The sequence below is a fragment of the Achroia grisella genome, unplaced genomic scaffold, assembly GCF_030625045.1.
Source record: "Achroia grisella isolate CSIRO2021 unplaced genomic scaffold, CSIRO_AGI_Agris_v1 utg856, whole genome shotgun sequence".
NCBI lineage: Eukaryota > Metazoa > Arthropoda > Insecta > Lepidoptera > Pyralidae > Achroia > Achroia grisella.
In genome coordinates, this window is record NW_026713045.1 from 1192125 (window position 1) to 1215430 (window position 23306).

Below are 23306 nucleotides of genomic sequence, written 5' to 3' on the forward strand. Positions count from 1 at the left end.
TATCAATATATACAGTTAAAAATTATTAACAGCAGAAACCGACTAAGTTTGATATATCGCAGTTAAGTGACGAGTATTAGATTCTCCGCCCTATAGAATACTAACAGAGTGACACTCCTATTTTTTCTCTATACTCTATATGCTTTCGGTACTCAACAGTCACGGACTGCTAAAGTTGAGGTTATATTCGGTTACATTTTAATTGTTTTGATACGTTTGGGAAGTATCGGAATATTAAACTATAGTCGTTGCTCGAGACAATGTCTCATTTCAAGTTAATATCGTCAACAAAGGCGTCCGATGTTATCCCCGTAAATAAATATGTATCTGAAAAAACTGGTCTAACCGTAATCATTGCGGATGTGGAAGGTCCCCTTGTAAATGGATTTTTCTGTCTTGGTAATGTATATTTGTTGGTTACTACTTGTTACAAAGAGAATCAATATTATTCTTATTTATCAATATGCAGTATACCCGATACTGATATAAATATTTATTCTCCATTGACATGAACATTACACATTCTTAAATTACTTTGTGGGGCTCTTGTGATTTCTTCTAACATTTTCTTTTATGGGGATAATGGAATGATGTACTGGCCTGCACTATCGGTATATATCTAGTGGAGGATGAGCATGAGATCAGTTCATTGTTTCACTACAAATTCAACAGGAACTTGTCATTAATTCTTGATGAACCCATGAAAAACCATGTAGAGGCCAACATGACATGGTACATTTCTAGCCATGGGATCACTAATCCCCATTATTGACAATCTTCTTTGGATCTCAAACAAATGTTATTCTTTCATACTTCCTACATTTTTTGCCATTTCTCAGCTTTCTAAACAGAACACAGTTTACAAAGCATCTTGTTTGCTGGCAGAAATAGATGAGACAGATGTATCCATCCACAGTGATCACTGTATACAAATTCTATTTTTAATGATGTTGTGTGCATAATAAATTGAGATACAGTATTTATTAATTTAATGTACTTTATTAAATATATTTATTTCTAAATACAATAAATGTTTAAGTATATATTCTGAACTAAAACAAATATTGTAATTAATAATTTAGACTTGTATGTATCTACATTAGACACTAATTGTTGTCTATTTATATTTAGCAACTGAGGCTCATGATGATGATGGGCTTCCACATACATTGGAACATCTTATTTTCCTCGGCTCTAAGCGGTATCCCTATAAAGGAGTGTTGGATCTGCTAGCCAACCGATGCATGGCGCATGGCACCAATGCTTGGACAGATACCGATCACACTTGTTATACAATTTATACTGCGGGTGACGAGGGGATGTTGACACTGCTGCCTATATACTTAGACCATATTTTGAGACCTACACTCACTGATGAAGGGTTCATAACTGAAGTTCATCATATTGATGGTGATGGAGAGGATGCTGGAGTAGTCTACTGTGAGATGCAGGGTAGAGAGAATACAGCTGATAGCAGGTAATGTAAATTTTCATTTCACTGCCTATTTATCTATATTTATATATACAATTGTAGTATATATTATCTGTGTTGGCATATCAATATTTTTATTTATATTAATTATCAATGGGATGAGGAAGATTTCTTAGAATAGTTCTTTACTTCTTACATCGGTTATAATATGTTAAAGAAATATTTTGTTACTTTAGTTGAACAGTTTTTATAAGCACCATATTACTAAAATAATAAAATACATTCACAATTTCACAATACCTTCAGTAATACCTTGCTTTATAAGAGAATATAAGAGACATGTTTGTTATTAAATCTATATACTTAATTCTTGATAAGATTAGTTTTAGAGAACATTCACAAACAATGTGAGCAATATGCATAAATATATAGTCTCTGTAAATCTTATATTTAACAAAATGATATTTGTTAAAACTCGAGAATGGCTGGACTGATTTTTTTTTCCCATACAAACTGTTCATACCTGACAAACAGGATCTGTTAAGAAATTTATTGTATAACTAAAATAAGTTTTCATTTATTATTTAATTCTGAGGTGGAATAGAGCGTGCATGGTCAGCTAGTTTTTAATATATTAAAAAAATTGAATGTTTATTTTTTGTACTTTCTTAATAGACTATTATTAGCATCATAAGTTTTGGACTAATTTTAGTTCACTAACTAGATAGTTCCCAATTTACTTTTTGATATCATAGGTTCTGTATATGAACGATGATTTGTTTGTATTAGAGGGGCTTGTAGCTTGTCTGCTAATAGGTAGCAGTGGTAGAAGTAGGATCTATTATTCATTGTTTCCTAATTACTTGTAGATGTGAACTGAAGCTGCTGCGAACCATGTATCCTAACAGTGGATACTCTTCTGAAACAGGAGGCATTATGGCCAACTTGAGAACATCTACTGATAATACTAAAGTATGTCAATATTTATTGTTTAGTCAATTTATGTTGTTTCTTGTACTTGCGGTATACAGTCTGCATGCTTACATTCAATGTAAGCATGCGGACTGTTGTATAGGTAGTAAAGTATAAAAACATATTATACCTAAGTATTCATGTTAGTAAATTAAAGTTTCCCAACAATTTCCTGAACCTCACTGGATTATCTTAATAATAATATTATAAACACGAAAGTTTGTAAGTACGGATGTTTTACTCTATCACACAAAACCTACTGAACGGATTTTGATGAAACTTTACAGTAATATAGCTTATGCATCAGAATAACACAGAGGCTATATATTATATACTAATTTAACGCCGGTGAAACCGCGGGCACAGCTACATAGTAGAGACTATAATCAGGTCTCAGAATTATGTCATTAAAAAATACATTATTTTAATCACTTTTATTTATTTTAATTATATTATATAAGTTGTAAAAATAATCTTATATTTATTATATTCTATTCTATTATTTATTATATTCTATTAATTTTATATTTTTTCCGAAAATACAAACTTATTACACCCCCCCTTGATAGAGAGGACTTTCCTTGAAATTTCCGTGGAAATCAGAATTTTTACTTAAAAATAAAGATTTTTTTTTTAGGTAAGAGATTTTCATAAAAAATTCTACCGTGCTGAGAATTTGACAGTCATACTAACAGGACAAATTGCAGCAGATGATGTGTTCAAAGCACTGGCTATAGTTGAAGATGACATAATAAGCAAGGTACGTTTTATTCAATCAGTATTCTTATTTGTTTAGTTGTTGGAATTGTTTTTGCTATTGTTTATATACTATTAATATTTTAATTATATAATTTAAATTGAGTTATTTTGAGTTGAGTATTTTTTTTTTATTACTAATACTGTCTAGTATTAACAATAGAATAAACGCTTTAGCAATTAGTAAAATAAATATATATCTACTCATCAGATCAGAAGGATGGTGATGATGACTATAAATAGTGTCATTGAAAAATCTCATCTGCATTATATAGGCAAATTGGTACTAGACTTATTTAATTTGTCAGGCATATCCTACGAATTTTGTAGATCGATTTTTCAAAATTTGAATGATTCGATTGATTCTATTTGAAACATTGACACAGTAATAATATAAATATATTTATTTTTCAAGTTTCAAACAATATGTAAGTCCCCAGAAATATATGTACATATAATATATAATACAGAATAATATGTACATGTCAAATGCTTATATTTTACATATTTTTCTACTCTATCTTTTTTTTTAAGTACTAAATTGTTGTTATTAATTATTTTTAATAATAATAATTAATCGAGGTAACGAACCCAACTTAATAATTATTAATTTTTTTGTCTGTATGCGCGTTTGTGCGTTCTAATCTCAGAAAGGGCTTGAACGATTTAGGTGCGGTTTTACACTAACGTTTTGTGGTTAGCGTCACTTCTAAAAATCTGTTTTGACATTGTTCATGTATAAACATAGATTTGTTATGCCTTGTTATTTGGAATAAACATATTTGTTTTTTGTCATTACTTTGTTGTTGTTTTTAAAGAAACTAACATTTGTGGTGAATAACTACTCACAAAGACTATAGTCATACTATATTCATCTAGGGAGATTTGTGGGAAGTGGGGAATTCTTACCCATAAAAAACCACACCTCATACCTCGATGTGCCACTGAGTCAATCATAAGATCGCGTGAGCATTCGACCCCAAAAGAACTAGCAGTTACCTAGTTGAAGTCATTACACACTCGCTTCCATTATGTGAAATAACAGGGCGGTAAAAATTTGTACGGCCTTGAAGCTCGTAGCTAGACAAATTATACCTACCTATTCGCATTAAATCCGGCACTATAAATTGTATGAACAGATAGGTATGCGACAGCTGATAAAAAATAACCCAAACTAACAGACAATAGATGTATGTTATGCTATGCCATCTTATACTTAGTTTTTTAACATTGTTTTTATGTTACTTTGATTAGATCCCTATAGCAGTACAATAAAAAATCATCAGCACTTACTCATTTCTGCAGTGTTAGTAGTTAATTGCAATTCGAAATCTCTGCCCAATTTGGAACTAGATGGGATTGTGTAAATTTTTCTGAATTATTGTTCTTAATTACAATATGTACTAAAATTATTCATTACATGCCTTAAATATTTTTTAAATAATAATAATAATCTCAGGACAATTTACACAGCGCCATCTAGACCCAATTTAAGCTAGCTAAAGCTTGTGTTATGAGTACTAGATAACTGATACATATACATAGATTTTTATTTTTGTAAATACATACATAGAAAACACCCAGACCGATACAAACAATCATACTCATGAATACAAATTTTTGTGCCGTGCGAGGAATCGAACCCGCAACCATCTGTCGTAAAGCGGTGTGCTAGACCGCTAGACCACCGAGGTCGTCAAATATTTGCTCCTCTGCTTTATGATATCCATATATTAATCATCGATATTAATAAATCTTTTCATTACTTATTAACCATTATTCGATGTCTTGTATACAGGGTAGTAAATTCCATACCAAGCAGAAAAGCCTAACAGAAAATATGCACAAAGAAGTAAAGTAGAAAATTTTAAATAATTTTTAAAACCTTCGTTATTGCGATGTCGCTTGATCAATATTTAGTTCGTCAAATTCATTCAATATTTATTGTCAGATTTTCACTATGTTATTCAGTGAAAGTGGTTCAGTTTCATGAGCTTTCGACCTAACATTTGGGTTTGTGTACAACTACTTCTGCATAGAAAAAATATCTGCAGCATAGAATATTTCTCTGTCTCTTTCGCCGTAAAAGAATGTCTTTTTCAGCCTATACCTAATCTAGCCTTAATCTGGCCTCACATTTTTAGGTTCTCTCTTACGATTGCTCTATACAACCCTCTTCTATTGGCGCATTTGCCTTTACGGCCCGCCCTTTTTGGAAATGCGCCAATCAGAACAAGGTCGCATGAGACAATCATCCTACTGAACCTAATAATGTGAGGCCAGGTTTAGATTATGTATTATCGGACGAATTTTGTCTTCGTATATCGTATACCACACGAACTGCAGATATATAAGACTCTAGGTCACAGTTAATAAAATAATTGTGTTCGGGGAAGCTAGTTCCATTATTTTAGGTTAACCTAACAATTTGTCGCTGTGTAGATACAATCATAAATTTACCTAGGCTATTAAAAAATCAATACGCTTCGTGAATAGCTAACACTAACATTATTCTAGCAATATAGTTATGTTATTGATTGATCGTATTCGTAGTTAGTTACATCGACCTTGTTAATATTCGCTGTAGAAACCATTATAAAGATGGTACATACATTTGTTTATATACTAATCCATTCTTAATTTTATATATAAAATTTTATATGAAGATTGTGTGTATAATGAGGACGTACATAGGCAATCTGATATCCTAAAAAAAAAACAGATGAAGTCACGGGTAACATCCAGTAATATAAATGCGTAAATCTACCCGTCTATCCGTTACCTTTTCACAACTAAACTGCTGACAGATCATAATGAAATTTGACATAAAGATAAATTCTAACACGAAAACGGACATAGTTTTATCTCAAAATCAAATATGGAAAAAGTTGAATAGTTGTGTAGAGTGTAGACGATGCCGCGGGTAATTAGGTCGACTGTATTCACCTTATCTCTTTCTAAGCTATGGATACATAGATAATCATTTTTATTTGTATCTTAGTACACACATGTAGGTTTAATTATATGCAGTGGAACAACAAGATTCAATACGGTAAACGTGCATGTGCCACAGCAATAAAAATTGCTCATTTGGCTATAAATTTTATATAGGTATTGATCAATACTTAGAATGAAATATTAGTGTTAGTATAGCATTTTTTTTATTTTTGTCTAATGACATGTACCTATTAATCATTAACTCGCGTACATAAAACCATATGTCCTTGACAGCTTGAAATAACACTTTGTAGACAATAATGTTTCACTGCATCATTTTTTATTAATGTTTTTATAAATTAACCATAATAACTATTAATAAGAACATAGATACAACAGGAAATGGCAAACAAATCTGTGGTGTGGTAATCTGACGGTAATTGGCAACCTCCGACCGATCCCCAAGATGATCCCCAAGATCCAAGATAAAACGGGAATCGAAATTACGACGGCCTGAGCTGATGTTCGAACCCGTCGCGACGTCCTCAGTCTAAAGTCGTATCCGTCAGGACGAATGAGTCGATTTGCTACATTTCTACCATAATAATTTAAGTTTGATTTGAACTTTACAAAAAGAATTGAAGATCCCAGAAAATAATAATTTGCGTGATAATAAACAAACGTAAAATGTTTATATTTTTTTTCAATCTTTATTATATTAGTTTGTTAAAAATTGTGATATAAACTTTAATTAAAAAAACCTACCTGGATCTGAAACTTAAACGTACGTAAATACAGTAAATTACGTGTCAGGTGTTTGCGGTAATTTACTTGTATTAAATAAATTTAGCTTATTTATATTTTTGTTTTAGAGAAAGGAAGAGCCGCAAGAAGATTGGGTGAAACCATGGAGGACAATCCCTCCACTGCCTAAGTTTGAAGAATACAAAGAACAATGGCCAGCAGACACCGAGGATTGTGGACAGGTATTTAAAATTTAATTAAGTCTTGCCAATGTATGACGTAACGAATATCCTACGCATCGTCATCATTGTCATCCTCAGCCCACTGGACATAGGCCTCTCCAAAAGCACGATCTCGAGCCCATCAGTTGTCACTTCGGTACCATTTCGGAAAAGTATAATGTTATACCGTCATAACCTGTATCTTCTCACCTCAAACCAGAACAGCTTTCTATTATATTTCTAAGGCAAATACAACCACTAAACGACTAATTACTACTAAAACAAGCTACTGAACATCAAATGAGCAAGACTTGTACAAAGTCTGCAGGGTACGATTAAATGTAACAATAAATTACAATCATAATGTAAACTCAATTACTAATAATCATTCTACACATAGGTACTGTTCGGATGGCGCGGGCCGCTGCTGTCTGAGCCGCAGTCCCACAAGGAGTTAACTGGCTGCGCCGTGCTATTGCGCTACCTGTGCGATACTGCGGCCGCACCGCTGCAACGTCGCCTCGTCGAGCGCGAGGACGCACTGGCTGGAGACGTACGATTACTTTTTTTTTATTTATATTTATGTATACTTACATTTATTTTTTACTCGCTAAAATACGAATGTTGAAATATATTTGTCACTGCTCACAAATATACTTGTTCATGTATATGTATGTATAATGACGATTACCACATACCGTTAGGTGGCCCGTCAGAAAATACATTATTACATAGTATAAAACAAAGTCGCTAGTCGTCGAGTAGCTAGTAAACAATAAAATTGTAGCACGGATAGTTATTGCAAATACATCATTTGTTTAACCAGGTCTCCTACAATCTAACAGAAAACTTAGCGTCCCTAATCAAAATTGAACTCGACAATGTACCAATGGATAAGTTAGAAGCAGCACGGGACGAAGCACGTACATGCCTGAAGAGTGTAATCGAAGGTGCTGAGCCACTGGATATGGAGAGACTGAAACGATTGCTCAAGAAACAGCTGCGTGAGGCGCTGGCTAGCCTTGAGTCGGACCCGCATCACGCTGTAGCATTTAGATGTATTGGAGACGCGTTGTATTCGCAAAGCGAACAAGATGTGAGTGTACATGATGATTTTTTATATCTATATATAAAAGAAAAAGGTTATATATTTTTTTAACTTAAGAAGATATCTTCAGCAATTGTGCATAAATTTAAATTTATTCTTTTTGCAATTAATGGTCAATGATTAAATAAAGGGCAAATGTGAAAACTTAAACGTTGATAATTCTAATCTAATATTATAAATTCTTTTTTAATCGATAAAGTGTAGTTCCACGATTGTCTCATAACGATGTTATGATAACTGAAGCTAGTTTCTTATTGCGGAACAAAATGTTTAAAATATTTCATTATATTAAATATTTCAATATCCAAAATTCTGATTCTTTTTACAGTTCTTTGCACGAATGAATCCCCAAAAAGCTCTAGCTGAGCTTTTAGAGGAGAGCAGTGACTACTGGCTCACTCTGCTGCGGAAATACTTCACAGATGACGTCATCACAATTGTGGGCTCGCCCAGCATTGAATTACAAGTCAAGTAAGATAAGTCAAAATACACAAATGAACTACAATACCGCCTAATTATTTCTCCTAACGAGGGTAAATTAACTGTGCACATTTAATGCATTAACTTAATAATATATAATTAATAAATTTAAATCTTACACATACATAGGTATACAATATAGATATGTATTTTATGTATTAGCATCTCCTTAGAAATATACATATATCATATCTACTTCTGGTTTCTTAGAAGCAGTAATTAGCTCACTATCAGAAAAAAAGCTGGTGGTTAGTATTATATTTTTATTTTAATCATTAACATGTGGACCGACCGACGATCTGGTCAAGATCGCTGGAAAGTCCTGGATGCGAGCAGCACAGGACTGATCGCCGTGGAGATTTTAGGAGGCTTTTGTTCAGCAGTGGATGTCTTACGGGCTGAAATGATGATGATGAATCATTAACATACACCCAGTTTCATTTTCAATGATTATATCTGCAGAAATCCATAGCGGTATTTGGGTATATTTTATTCATGGTATTAAAAATAATATAATGAAATAAATTCTGACATTTATAAAATTTTAGAATGGCGGAAGAGGAAAAGAATAGGTTAGAAACACAAAGAGCTCAACTCGGAGAAAGTGGTTTAGCTGAGAAAGCTAAGCTGTTGCAAGAAGCTATGGAATTCAATGAGGTAAGCAAAAATAATTCTTTATTTATTTATTTATTCATTTATTTCAGGCAACTAGGCCCATATTATAAATACCTTATAGACTAACATACATATAATATAATATTTAAAAACTAATACAATAATATTGTCTGTGTGATCACGGCACTGAAGATGGCAATCTGCCACGGTAGCGCCGATACACCACACCTTTCGGCCAGTAGTCCTCTTTCATGAAGGTGGGCAGCAAGTCGGTGGGGACCAGGGCCACAAACGCTTTGAAACTCGCGTTGTGACTCGACTTCAGCTGCGTTACCCTCAATGTCAGGTTACTCTTGGTACGAATATAATCGACAATGTCCTGCTCCTTAGTGGCGTAATGTAGACGGGACAGGTACATTGTCGTGGTCGGTGTAGCAGCACGCAGCAGAAAGTTGGGCCCAGTGAGTGCAGTGCCACAATGATTCCTATTGACCTTGTTTGTGCGCCTCTTCTTTTGTACCACGACGAAGCCATCATCGTCGCGGTTGCCAGTGGCAGCACACGTAGGGTCAATGTTCAGTGCCGTTTTTGGCACACGCCGCTGTACTGAAGCAGTCGGTTTGCTAGCGACGACGGCGGCAAAATCTCGACGCTGTGGTTGCACCGAGGATTTTGTTAGCGCTGCTTCCACATGCAGCGGTATCGGCGCTCGCGAGCTGCGGGCGGGGGGCGCGGGGGACGCGGCGACCGGCGGTGACACCACATCTGGTGACGTCAGTGTCGACGCTGAAACCGCTGACTCCGCCGTGAACGCATCGCGGCATGCCCCACGGCGCGTGTTGATGTTCGTAGCGTCAAGTGACCTAGTTTCTTTTCGCGAGTCGCGCAAACTGTCCACTTCCTTGCGCAACTCACTAATTATGTGCTCTGACGCATTGAAACGTAGCGTCACATCTGCCAAACTCTTTTTTAAGGACACGATATCCTTGAGTAAGCTGGTAACATCGACGTGATCAAATGTGACTGGAGGAAGTTTGTTTAAATCCTTCGCCACAAAAGTTGGCACGTCGTCTGGATCGGTCTCCTTCAGCAGCGTTATAATGTCCTGTACGCTTTTTTGTGTCCCGTCACGTCTACGAGACACCATCTGATTAGTCTTATTTAGGGACTCGAAGAGCAGAGCCTTCGCTCTCGCGATGTCGTCCTGGCTGAAGTTGGACACACAGATCTGGACTGCACTTACTTCGTCCATTACGTCCAGCTTCTGCTGCAGGAACGCAAGGAGTTCGTTGGCCACAAGTTTGTCACACATGGCTGGAACTTCGACTAGCACGGCTTATGCCGCGCTGAGCTATTACGATATTAAATAAAATAATTATAATACGTGCACATCGGATCGCGCTTACACTGAGACTCGATAACTTATACTGAGACTCGAGACTTTATAATTAACATATGCATTTAGAATAATATTTGAATTTGTTTACCAGAGTAACACTTTGCGTTAAATCTGTTTGGAATAATTTCATTTACTTCAAGTATTAAATTATATAAGCCACAACAAATCACACAGCGCTATCTAGTGCCAAGCTCCTTTACTCATTAATTCCTAATATTAAAGCCACACTCTTGTGGATGGAGCCCTTGCCGTTTTCATGGCGGACATAATGCCTGTTGGCATTAAGTTTGCATTTGCATTTATACAATTTTGTGTGCAAAAGAATAATAAATAAATAGAACTTATTATAAATTGTATTACCTAAGTAAAGAATTTCTATTTTCTTTAATATTGCAGCGCAGCCCGCCACCGGGCACACTGGCTGCGGTGCCTGTGCCGTCGTGCGAGCGGCTTCACTACCACTCGGTGAGCGGCTGGAACTCCGCCTCCCGGGAACAGTGTCCACACCTCGACCTCGCAGATCTGCCGCTCTACGCGCGCGTCTACAGCCTCACCACCAACTTCGTATATGTACGTACCACGCTGTACACGCACCAAGGGAGTTTGTTAAAGTCCGGTCGCTCAAAGTTTGCGTTTCGGGATCGAATGGCGATGTAACTGACCTACACTTTACGGCAAAATTTCAAATATCTTTTATTTGCCTTATTAACGAGTGATAACATTAAAAATTTAATAATTATTTCAACTTACGATAAACGTCTTTTGGGCTAAAATTATTAACTACTTAACAAACATAAAAATGATAGTTTTTAAATGTCAAATCACATCAAACTGCTCTGATTAAAGGTTATTTAGTCACATCACTACAAAAACAAAGAGTTTGAAAGGGAAACAAATTTAGTACCCACCTGATTATATTGGAAAGTGCCGCCTATATATATACGGAGAGGGTTATGCCTAGTATTATATTAATTTAAATTGATTAGGGGTAAAATCAACAACAGTCAAGTGTTAGATCGGTATATGAATTTCATACCTGTATGTTCCAGATAAGTTTAATCTTCGATACAACATCAGTAGACCAAAAGACTCGCAAATGGATCCCACTGCTCCTCAACGGATTGGCAGAATGCCCAGTGCGGCGCGGAGACAAGCTGGTGCCTCATGAGGAAGTCATATCCACCACGGAACAGCTCACCGTCATGTTCAGCAACGATATAGGCTTCGGCAAGTCGGGCAACTTCACAGTCGGAACTTACGGCAATTTCATTTTAATCGAAACTAGGGTGAGTTTGACTATATAAGAGTTGTAGTTTCTTTGAACTAAGACTTGTATTGTAAACGGTTAATTTTCTTTTTTATATTATGGGTCTTATCCCATTCAAATTTAAATTCAAATAAAAAAGAAGTAGTAGATATATTGGAAGACCAAAAGCTTACAATCCAATACCTAAAATGTCCGATATATAGAAATATTTTCACTATAGGAAGATACATTGTCAGCGAATTAACTTGGACTATATTATAATCACACAATTATTATTATTTATTTAAGTTACAAATGGGAAACTTTTAACGGTCTCAGTTCACCCTGTCCACCACCACACCACCACATGACTTTGTGGGAAAATTATTATATATAATATACTTAAGATAAATTTAAATCTTATATAATTTTCTTACAGTGTGAACCGCAGGATTACGAGGAAGTTGTAAATCATCTTTATGAAATTCTGTACTCCGCTGAAATTACGAAGGAAAGATTGCTAGTATTCGCACAGAGAATGATCAATGACGTCGCACAGGTACACATTTATATATACAATAAGATATTTATATAGACAACATGATATTGATATCAACCTAATAATAGCTACAATAGGCATTTTAGTGTTTAAAAACATATATTATTACCACAAAAATGGTGAAAGTCATACTTCATGTAAAAAAAATATGAAATCTAGGACCTCACTCCTGCGGGTTCTAAATTTTATGATGTTACATTTTACATATTTTGTACGAAAACACGAAATTTTTCTATTAATATATGACCTACTGTAACAGAGGGGAAAATATAGTTCAGTATAGGGAAATATAGGTAAGTATAGTTGCCTAAGGGGGAAAACATATGAAAAATGATAATTCCTATTTTTATAGGTTCGTAGAAATGGTCACAAAATGGTGTACGATGTATTACGAGATTCACTGTATTGCAAAGACAGCAATGTACACTGGTGCACAGTTCTTCGCCAGCAGAAATTCTTAAAGGAGCTTGTGGAACAGCTGAATGCCGGTGGAGATTCAGCGGAGGCAGCTATCAATGATGCAAAAGAGTCATTTAGAATCTTTACAGAAAACGCTTGGTTACATCTCGCGGCCGATTTCGACAGATATAAGTTAAGCACAGAACCATGGAAGAGATTCGGAAGAAGCAATGAGATTATTCCATCTGAGTGAGTAGATTCAAAATGTTTCTTCAATATGTTTAATCAAAAATGAATACTAGTTTTATGTGTTGTGTTGTAATGAACTAAAAAAGGGATATCAGGTGATAAAATAGCGTTAACATTTTTAAAAGTTTTCAAATGTATATATGTATGCATATTCAGTAGGTCTGAGAATCAGCTACTATTCATTTTTCATACCCCTAAGTGATAAGGGTTGTCCCCACCCTTACATTTCTTTTAATTTCGGACAATTTGTTTTTATTTTAATTTATACAATCCTAAAATTTCACGCTTATACCATCAATACTTAATTTTTAATAGATATTTTAATGTATATGACAATTGCAATACGACGTCAGGCCGCGCCTGTACTGGGACTCTGAGCTGATGTCGGGGTGGGGCGGCGGGTGCGTGGTGGGCGTGGGGGGCGTGGAGTCTTCGTTCGCGGCGCGGCTGTCGCCCGGGCCGCGCGGCTACGCCCTCGCTGAATTCGCTCCCCTGCTCGTCGCACTCAACTACTTCACGCAGCTCGAGGTAACACAACACTAGCTCCAAGGAATGACGCGATTATATTAAATACTACCTGTGAAATTTGTTATTCTGATGTATATGCTGTATTATTGTAATGTTCCATTAAAATCCATTCAGTAGTTTTTGCGTGAGAGAGTAACAAACATCCATCCACCCAAACTCGCAAACTTTCACATTTATAATAATGAGATTAGTTAGATTCATATATAGAGTCAGTTCTTAATCAAGTGACATATTGCTCCCTAATTTAAATATATTTCTATAATTTATTTTAATTCTATTACAAAAATTAGTAGTGATTATTATTAGTTTATATTCAATACATATCATTTGTTGGAGTCAGCACTATCCTATGTGTACTTGAAAAGTTAGACCACTGCACCTACCTGCTGGTAACTTTTACACTATTTCACTTGAACTGTTCATCTGGGATCACTGAATCACATTATACGCAGTACTACAGTTGAACATGGCCAACCTAGAAGACATTGCAGAGACTCAACGCTCACTTGAGGTTACCTTATTCCAAAGAATGCAAGAATTTGAAGTCCAACTCAAGGCATCTAAAGAAGGTTCATCACAGCAAGGATCCATCAGCGATATCTCCAGAGCCTTCTTAAGCTTTAAAGAGCAAGCGTGGGGTATATTCAATATCCTTCAAAAGCAAATTGAAGAGTTGACAAATTCTGTGGATGGAATTGAAATGCGTCACCGTAGAAAATCATTGCTTCTGAATGGTGTGCCTGAGAATACAGAAGAAAATGTCACTGCTACAGCTCTGGACATTATACACAAAAACTTGAAACTGACAGACATTAAAGCCGCAGATATCCGAGAATGTCATCGTCTTGGCTCTGTTAATGCCAACCGAACACGTCCTGTTCTTATCAAGTTTAGTGATGTTTCATGTAAGTCGGCTGTATGGAAGAATAAAACAATGCTCAAAGGGTCATGCTATGTCTTAGCGGAGTTCCTGACCAGACGGAGGCAGTCTTTATTTATTGCCGCACGCAAGCATTTCGGTATTCGCAAGGTATGGACGATGGATGGGATCATTACAGTGCAAATGCCTAATGGCAATCGTTCGCGTATTTCCAGTAGTAAGGAGTTGGAAAACTTGGTCGCTGAATTTGGCAGCGCAGCGTCTACTCGGGGTGCTTCGAAGGACACTCCTGTGTCGACGAGCCAGGCCGATAGTAATAAAGCAGTCAGAGCAAAGCGCGGAGTTCGTCTTAAGTAGTACATAACAAGTTTGTATTCATAGTTCCTATAAATGACTCCTTTTCAACAGTGATACCTTAATACCACAATTTTACGATGGTTGACTCTTTTTATTTTTGTCAAATGTTAACCCACAAGTAATTTTTATTCTAATTTTTCATTCACCCACTATTTTGTTTAATTTATTTAATAATTTTAAAACTAACCACAAATCAAAACATTTAATAAATTGTTCGAATGTCATAATCAGTAATGTGCTGTCAACTGTCATATCAAATCAGAAACTTTGTGAACGTCAAATGTCAATTATAGGCTTGTTGTCACTATGTCAATTGAACTATTTTTGTTCACTGTTTTAATTTAAAATTTCATTAATGGTTGTATTTTCCAGTTTTTTTCACTTCTTTTTTATTTTAATGTCTTTCCTATAACTTTTAAGTATTGTATTTTAAAGTTTTACATTTTATTTTGTTCTCATTAATGTAAATAGTTTAACTGTTATTATCTTAGTCTGCTTTTCAACAGTATGTGTGAAAGTCAACCGGCAGGTTGTGCAGAATATTCAGTAGTAAAGCACTGTCTTTGCATTAGTTATTGTAATATTCTTTTATCATAATTTATTTATTATTATATATATATATATTTATTTTTATATATTTACGCTTATTATATTAATTCTCATGGCTTTGTCTGAAGATGATTCTTTTGTTTCTTCTCATGACATAAACTCTTCATACTACTCCTGCACTGATTCTGAGAATGAACCCACCACGCTCCGCGATGATCTGAATGCTGAATTACGGCTACAAAATAAATGTTTCAATGTATGCCATATAAATGCTCAAAGTATCCCATCACATCACACTGAGCTTCTGAATACGTTTTCTTTGGATTATGTTCACGCAATCCTCGTTTCTGAAACTTTCCTTAAACCCAATTTGAATTCCTGTTCCTATAGTATCCCTGGATACATCCTTATTCGGAATGACCGTGTCGATAAGGGCGGTGGAGGCGTGGCGATTTTCCTCCGCTCTGGAATTGAATATAAAGTCCTCGAAACCTCTCCTCCATCTTACTCCTCTTCTCCTGAGTACCTCTTTCTTGAGGTCAACGTTAGTGGCATCAAAGTTCTTCTTGGCGTAGTCTATTGTCCTCCTACTATCAACTACTTCTCTAAACTGGAGTCTGTCTTGGAAACCGTCGCCTCAGAATTCACTCATCATGTCATTATGGGTGATATCAATACTGATCTCCTTAAAGATACTCCTGAATCACGCAAACTTCGATCTCTGGTGGAGTCTGTTAACCTAACTATACTACCTTTAAACCCAACGCACCACAACACGAATACGGACGACACCTGGTTAGATATAATCCTGACTACCCCGGGTGCTGTCATTAATAAACACGGTCAGATCAATGCGCCTGGTTTCTCACATCATGATCTCATCTATGCCTCATTAGTCATCAATCCTCCGAGAAAGAAGGTGCAAATCTTACTCCTTCGCAACTTTTCTAAGATAAACATAGAAAAACTTAATGAAGATGCTGCGGCGATTGACTGGTCACACTTGCTCTCGGCATCAACAGTGAATCATAAAATCTCTATTTTTTACACTGCTTTGCTGAAACTGTATGATGCCCATGCTCCGGTACGGCGTGTGAGAGCAAAGCGGCCTCCTGCCCCTTGGATCACTCCAGAGGTTCGGCTAGCCATGGCCCGACGTGATCGAGCTTTCAGGAGGCATAGAGGGGATCGGTGTGAGGAAAACTGGCACCTCTTTAAGGCTGCTCGTAATCGGTGCAACCAAGTGGTAAGGGCTGCCAAACGGCGTTACATTCACAGCAATATCCTCGCGTCTTCTTCGGCCGATATATGGAAATTTCTTAACTCCTTGGGATGCGGTAAACCCACCATTAGTCTCCATTCCTGTACTCTTCCACTCGATACTTTAAACTCTCATTTCTCATCAACTATCACCATTGATGCAGCTGTTAAAGCTGACACATTACATTACTTGTCTTCCTTGCCTATTCTATCACTGTCCCCTTTTGATTTTACACCAATAACTGTTGAGGAGACAAAAAGGATAGTGTCTTCTATCAAATCTAAGGCAGTTGGTTATGACGAAATTAGCAGAGCCATGATCCTTCCTATTCTACACAATATCCTTCCTGTTCTAACTCATATTTTAAATTTTTCCTTACAGTCCTCTGAATTTCCCGATATTTGGCGTAAAGCATTCGTACTTCCTCTTCCCAAAATTCCGAATCCCAAGTCTCCTTCTCAAGTACGTCCTATATCCATTTTACCATTCCTGTCGAAAGTCTTAGAGGGTGTCGTTCACAAGCAACTTTCAAGTTTTGTTTATTCAAATAATTTTCTCAGTAACTTTCAGTCTGGGTTTCGACCTGGACACAGTACAACTTCGGCACTTATAAAAGTTATTGATGACATTAGGGATGGTATGGAGAATTCTCATGTAACTGTACTTCTTTTAATAGATTTTTCTAATGCTTTTACCACTGTAGACCATGAGATTCTCCTGTCCGTCCTGAGTCACCTTGGTGTTTCCTCAGCAGTTAACAAATGGTTCTGTTCTTACCTTTGTGGTCGCCAGCAGGCGGTACGTACTGATCAAGGCACATCTCTCTGGTCTAACCTCACTGCTGGCGTGCCCCAAGGGGGTATCCTTTCTCCCCTGTTGTTCTCCATTTTTATTAACATGATTTCAGTCCTTCTTCAATGCCCTTACCACTTGTATGCTGATGACCTGCAGCTTTATGCACAAAGTAATGTGTGCGACATTAATGACGCCATCGATAAGTTGAACTCTGATCTCCGGGTCATTTGTGCGTGGTCGCATAGATTTGGGTTAATGGTCAATCCTACTAAGTGTCAAGCAATTTTACTAGGTAGTTCGCGGCAGTTAGATAGGATTGATAGTACCAACTTACGGACATTAGTATTTGACACCACAGTTATACCATATACCAGCCATGTTAAAAATCTTGGCCTTTACATGGACAACAACCTTAATTGGAATCGACAGGTGAATGAGGTCAGTAGAAAAGTCATAGCTGCCTTACGGTCCTTATACAGGTTTAAAAACTTTCTTCCGGTTGGTACTAAACGTCTTTTAGTGCAGTCTTTGGTATTACCTATAATTGATTATGGAGATGTGTGTTATTCAAATCTTAACCAAGACCTCCTTAATAAAATGGATCGTTTACTCAACAATTGCATACGTTTCATATTCGGTCTACGTAAATATGACCATATCTCACACTTCCGCGCTGAGCTGAAATGGCTTCCTATTCGCCAGCGCAGGAGTGTTAGAATTCTCTGTCAACTCTTTTCTGTTCTATACGATCCATTAGCTCCTCAGTACCTCAAAGAAAGATTTCAATTTCTAAGTTCATCACATTCTCGTGATCTTCGCTCTTCATCTAATCTCCTGCTTTATACTCCTTCTCATCGCTCTAATTTCTCATCTCAATCTTTCACTATTTCTGCCATTAACCTTTGGAATGCACTTCCTGTTGGCCTTAGAAGATGTCAAACCAAATTTACCTTGAAGAGGTCCTTGCGTGAACATTATTCCAAATTTATTTAATAGTATTCAAGATATGTTATTATATAAACTCCATGAGATTATATGAATATTTATTATATGTAGTTTAAATTTATATTTTATTTATATGTAATCCATAAACTTATATATTTTATATTGGTATATATTTTATATAAAAATACTAATATTTTTATATATTTGCATCTGTATATATATGTACTATTTTTCTGTATCTATTTGTTATAATTTTTGTTTTTCTTTTTTTTTTCAATTAATTATTAAAGTGCACCGCCTTATTATCTCTGATCAACGCGACGGTTGACTGGTAGAGAATGCCATAAGGCATTAAGTCCGCCATGTATACATTTTTGTGTGCAAAAGAATAAATAAATAAATAAATAAATAAATAAATAGATCTAATTAGTATTCATAATTACAATGATATTTATTTCATCAAATCAGTGGTCTAATTTTGGACGAAGTGTGGGTGTATATAACTATGATTTATCTATTGTATCATGTATGATTGTATGTAACTTCAGGGTCCGATGTGGCGCCTAATTCGCGGCGGTGGTCTGTCGTACGGGTACGGCATGCGGCCGTCGCCCAACGAGAGCTGCCTCGTGTTCTCACTGTACCGCGCCACCAACGCCGTCGCCGCCTACACCAAGGCTAAGTCCATATGTGTGAGTACTATATCATGTTTTACATTTTTCCCATATGTTATATATTTATACACACATACTCACACACCTCGGTAAAATATTAGTTGAAGTCCTTTGTAAACGCCTACCGTAACGTTACCTAATATTTGTTGTAATTATAAGAGGTCCATATATCATCAGGTAGAATCAACAACAACCTTGTCGGTCCAATCTTAAAAATAAAAATAGTTGCTACAGTTAATCTGCTTATCTAAAATAAACATCTTTCTGTGTTTCAAATTTCATTGAATTTAAGCGATGAAACTACCTCCATTTCAACCTACATACTCCACAAAATCTAATCGCAATATACATATCAACACCTTTCGCCTTTATAATATCTTTCCTTATAACTAATTATAATCGCATATTTATTGCATTGTACAGGAAGAATTTCTAGCGGGTGGCAAATTTGATGATGATTTGTTTGCGTCCGCCAAAAGTACAGCGTTGTTCGAAGTAGTGGAGAACGAAAAGTGTCCCGCCGATGTCGTCCGGGACTCCCTACATAACTTTGTCGGACACTCGCCCGATACATTTAACAGGTATATTATCATTATGTTCTCATCGATTTACGTGAAAAAGCAACACGAAAGTCATTTAAATCGAAGTGAATTTCAATGTCAGATTAATTATTTGTGTAAACATATAATTATTTTTAGAAGACCTATTTACCTATGTTAGGTAAAATTATACATTTGTCATTTGAAAGCCCTTGATGGCAGTGGTGCGAAACTACCACTGCCCGCTTTCTGTTATTACCTATTGATTAACTGTACAATTTTATAAGTGCAATAAAGACAAATAAATAAATATTTAAAGGTTAGAGATATATAAATTTACAACTGTTATGTCAAATAGGGTAAGCCTATATAAATCATTATTCAAATTTATTTTGATGATTGGTTACGATTTCAAAAAGCTTTAATGAAATTTCGGCCAGTTTTGATGACGATACTACAAATATAAAATATGATATATAGAATTTAAATTATTTTTTAAATGGAAGAAGCCAATAAAATATCGAAATAGCAAATTGAGGGGTAAACTGCTTTTTAAAAGTAAATAACATGTATTTTTTAGAGACCTGATATGCGCAATCGCGGCGGTGACCCCAGAGGAAGCGCAGGCCGCGGCGGCGCGGTGGCTGCCGAAGCTTTTCGATCCGGAGTTGGGTAAATTCGCCCTCGTGTGCCATCCCACCAAAGTGAACGATTTGCAGGCTTCCTTTGATAAGTAAGATATTCTGATTTTTATTTTGTTTTGACTATAATAGACTAACGACAGTGTTTTGTACTAAAATTTATAATAATATGTGTATAAACAAAACTGGCTATATCACGTAACGACATAAAAACGTAGTGTACTGTGTACATTACTACTGTAGTGGAATACACTTCTTATTACCATTGTAGTGGAAACTGGCATATTTACGTCTATCTGATGGTAAACACATAGCGCAGCCTTTGGACACTTGAATCTGGGTCTCACATGCGCGTTGGTCAGACCCATAAAAATCCTTAATATTATCTCTCTGGTCGTTTGGACTAGCTGTGGCCACGAGCTTATTTGAGTATCAAGGATATCAATGTTATGTTTATGATACGTGTCATTTACCTGAGTAACAATATAAATAGTAAACACGAACGTTTAAAAATAACTTATTTTTGCAATAATATAACACTGACTTTTCTTTCCAGGATAAATGTGAAATTGGATGCATTTGAATCGATGGAGTTATCCCATTTCAACAAATAAACATAATTATATTATTACAATACTCTATCGATACAAAAACGTATAAAGTTGAAGTTTTATATCACGTATTTTTTAGTAATTTAAGTAAAAAACCGTGCGCGGTCGGCGGTCTACCGTCAGGAACGAAGTTTTTCATGTTATCTTTTTTTCAAATTCAGTACCTGAATTGAACCTAAACCACATTTAATAAGATAATCTATTTTTGTGTAATGTTTTTAGAAATGAGATATACAGCTGACCTTGCACAATGGCTACTAATCGAATCTCGATACCCCTCACGCGCACGCAGATTAATAATAAATAAAGAGCGAAAAATCGCTCGGAGAGAGCATACCTTTTTTACCTTTTGTGGCGATTTGTATCAGTTGGTATGTTCTAATACAAATCTATATAAGGTAAGAAAGGTATGCCTGCATAAGAACTTCGTTCCAAAAATCGTAAAATACTTATCGCTTGGCTGTGCCTTACTTTTATGCATACAATATTATATAATTTTAGTGGCTATCTCACGTATTAATATATTTGCAAATTAAAAGAGACGTAGTTTTATTTTTTATCACCAAAGACATGCCACTAGGGCAGTGTAAATAGCCGAAAGAGATTTTGTGTGGTGTGGTGAATTACATTCTTAAAATTGAAAGGTCAATAACAAAAATATATTAGTTAATAAACTTTTGAGTTGACTTTTGTACGGAATCATGGTTAAGAATTTATAGAGAAATTGAGTGACTAAATCTAAATGCAATAATAAAATCTTAGGACACACAGTACCATCTAGTCCCAAGCTAACAAAACCTGTGTTATGAGTACTGGACTATTGTCATAAATACATAGATACAGTTTTTTTGTGAACATTTATGCATATTCTATATTGTTATAAATACGTAAAAAATTCAAAGTGATACAATCATGCTTACATGTATATACCGTGCCAGTAATTGCGCCCGCGTGTTAAATCACCAGAATACATAGCGTTTTACTTTACCTTCGCCATCAATGACTTTTATTCATTATAAAATTCGGTGTACTATTGAAAAAGTTAGAGAAAAATATTTTATCCATTAAGTCTTATCCAGCAAAATTTAACTATTTATATGACGAAGCCTTTAATGAACTGTGTGGGGGGAAAACGCTTCTTGTCAACTTCTTGGCAACTTGTCATTTATTTCAATTTAAATAATTTAATAATATAGTAAATATACAATAGTCAATTCGGTTTTTCCAAAGGTCGTTCAACTCTAAACGCAGGTGCAGAGTTGCTCAGACACGTATTTGCTGCATGGGAAAATAAAATGGATGCGATTGGTGTTTTTTGTGACCTTATTAAGGCTTTTAATTGCGTTGATCATAACACATTATTGAAAAAACTTGCTTTTTATGGCGTCAAAGACAACGCTTTAAATTCAATAAAATCTTATTTACCTGATAAAATACAGAAAGTAAAGGTTAGCAGCGCTACGTCTGACGGGTCACTTGGGTGTACCTCAAGAATCTATTCTCGGCCCATTTTTATTCCTAGTTTACATTAATGATCTCCAATATGCCATGCAGGATATATGCGGGATAGTGTTATTTGCAGATGATACTTCATTGATTTTTAAAGTTAATAGAGTGACTAATAATTATGACGATGTAAATAGAGCTTTGCGACGTCTCTTGCACTAGTTTACAATTAACAATCTTATGTTAAACGCTAAAAAAACAAAATGTGTTATTTTTTCTCTGTCTAAAAGTTTTAATACTAATCGCAACATAAAATTGAATGACGAATCTCTCGAATTTGTAGAATCTACTGTCTGTCTAGGAATCATACTAGATAATAAAACACAATGGGGTGCACAAATTCAAAGCCTTGCAGCGAAACTGAGTTCAGCAGCTTTTGCTGTGCGTAAGGTTAGACAGTACACTAATACGGATACTGCTAGATTAGTCTATTTTAGTTATTTTCATAGTTTACTCTCTTATGGAATATTATTATGGGGAAAAGCTGCAGATATTAAAAATATATTTATATTACAAAATCATGCCATTCGAGCGATCTACTGTATGAATAGCCGTAACTCATTAAGAGAGAAATTCAAACAGGCAAATATTCTCACTGTTGCTACTCAATTTACATATTCAAATATCCTATATGTTCATAAAAATCTTGACTTATTTCCAAAAAACAGCAATATTCATAATATTAATACTAGATTTAAAGACAAACTTGCCGTCCCCAAGTATCGTTTAGAAAAAGTCAATAGGTCTTTTATGGGAATAGGTATAAAAATTTACAATAAGATACCAAAGAATATATTGGAATTACACTTAAATAAATTCAAAACATCTGTTAAATCATATTTACTGAGCAAAGCCTATTACTCACTAAACGATTACTTGAATGACGAGCGTGCATGGCAAAAG

At 35.5% G+C, this 23306-nt stretch overlaps 2 protein-coding genes across 2 annotated transcripts; both read left to right on the top strand.

The window, feature by feature from the left end:
- The first annotated feature begins 149 nt into the window (after nt 1–149).
- LOC131852622 (uncharacterized protein C05D11.1-like) lies at nt 150–21429 on the top strand. Its single transcript, XM_059203315.1, has 18 exons — nt 150–399; nt 1132–1477; nt 2302–2404; nt 3042–3164; nt 6970–7083; nt 7463–7615; nt 7889–8158; nt 8499–8641; nt 9199–9307; nt 11061–11234; nt 11714–11950; nt 12350–12469; nt 12822–13117; nt 13471–13645; nt 18981–19124; nt 19530–19687; nt 20226–20378; nt 20843–21429. Exons 1-18 carry the CDS (start codon nt 261–263, stop codon nt 20898–20900), a joined length of 3015 nt encoding a protein of 1004 aa, XP_059059298.1. The 5' UTR covers nt 150–260; the 3' UTR covers nt 20901–21429.
- On the top strand, nt 13916–15246 carry LOC131852624 (uncharacterized). The gene has a single exon (XM_059203316.1). The coding sequence runs from the start codon at nt 14112–14114 to the stop codon at nt 14880–14882; it is 771 nt and encodes a 256-aa protein (XP_059059299.1). The 5' UTR covers nt 13916–14111; the 3' UTR covers nt 14883–15246.
- Nucleotides 21430–23306: the final 1877 nt, after the last annotated feature.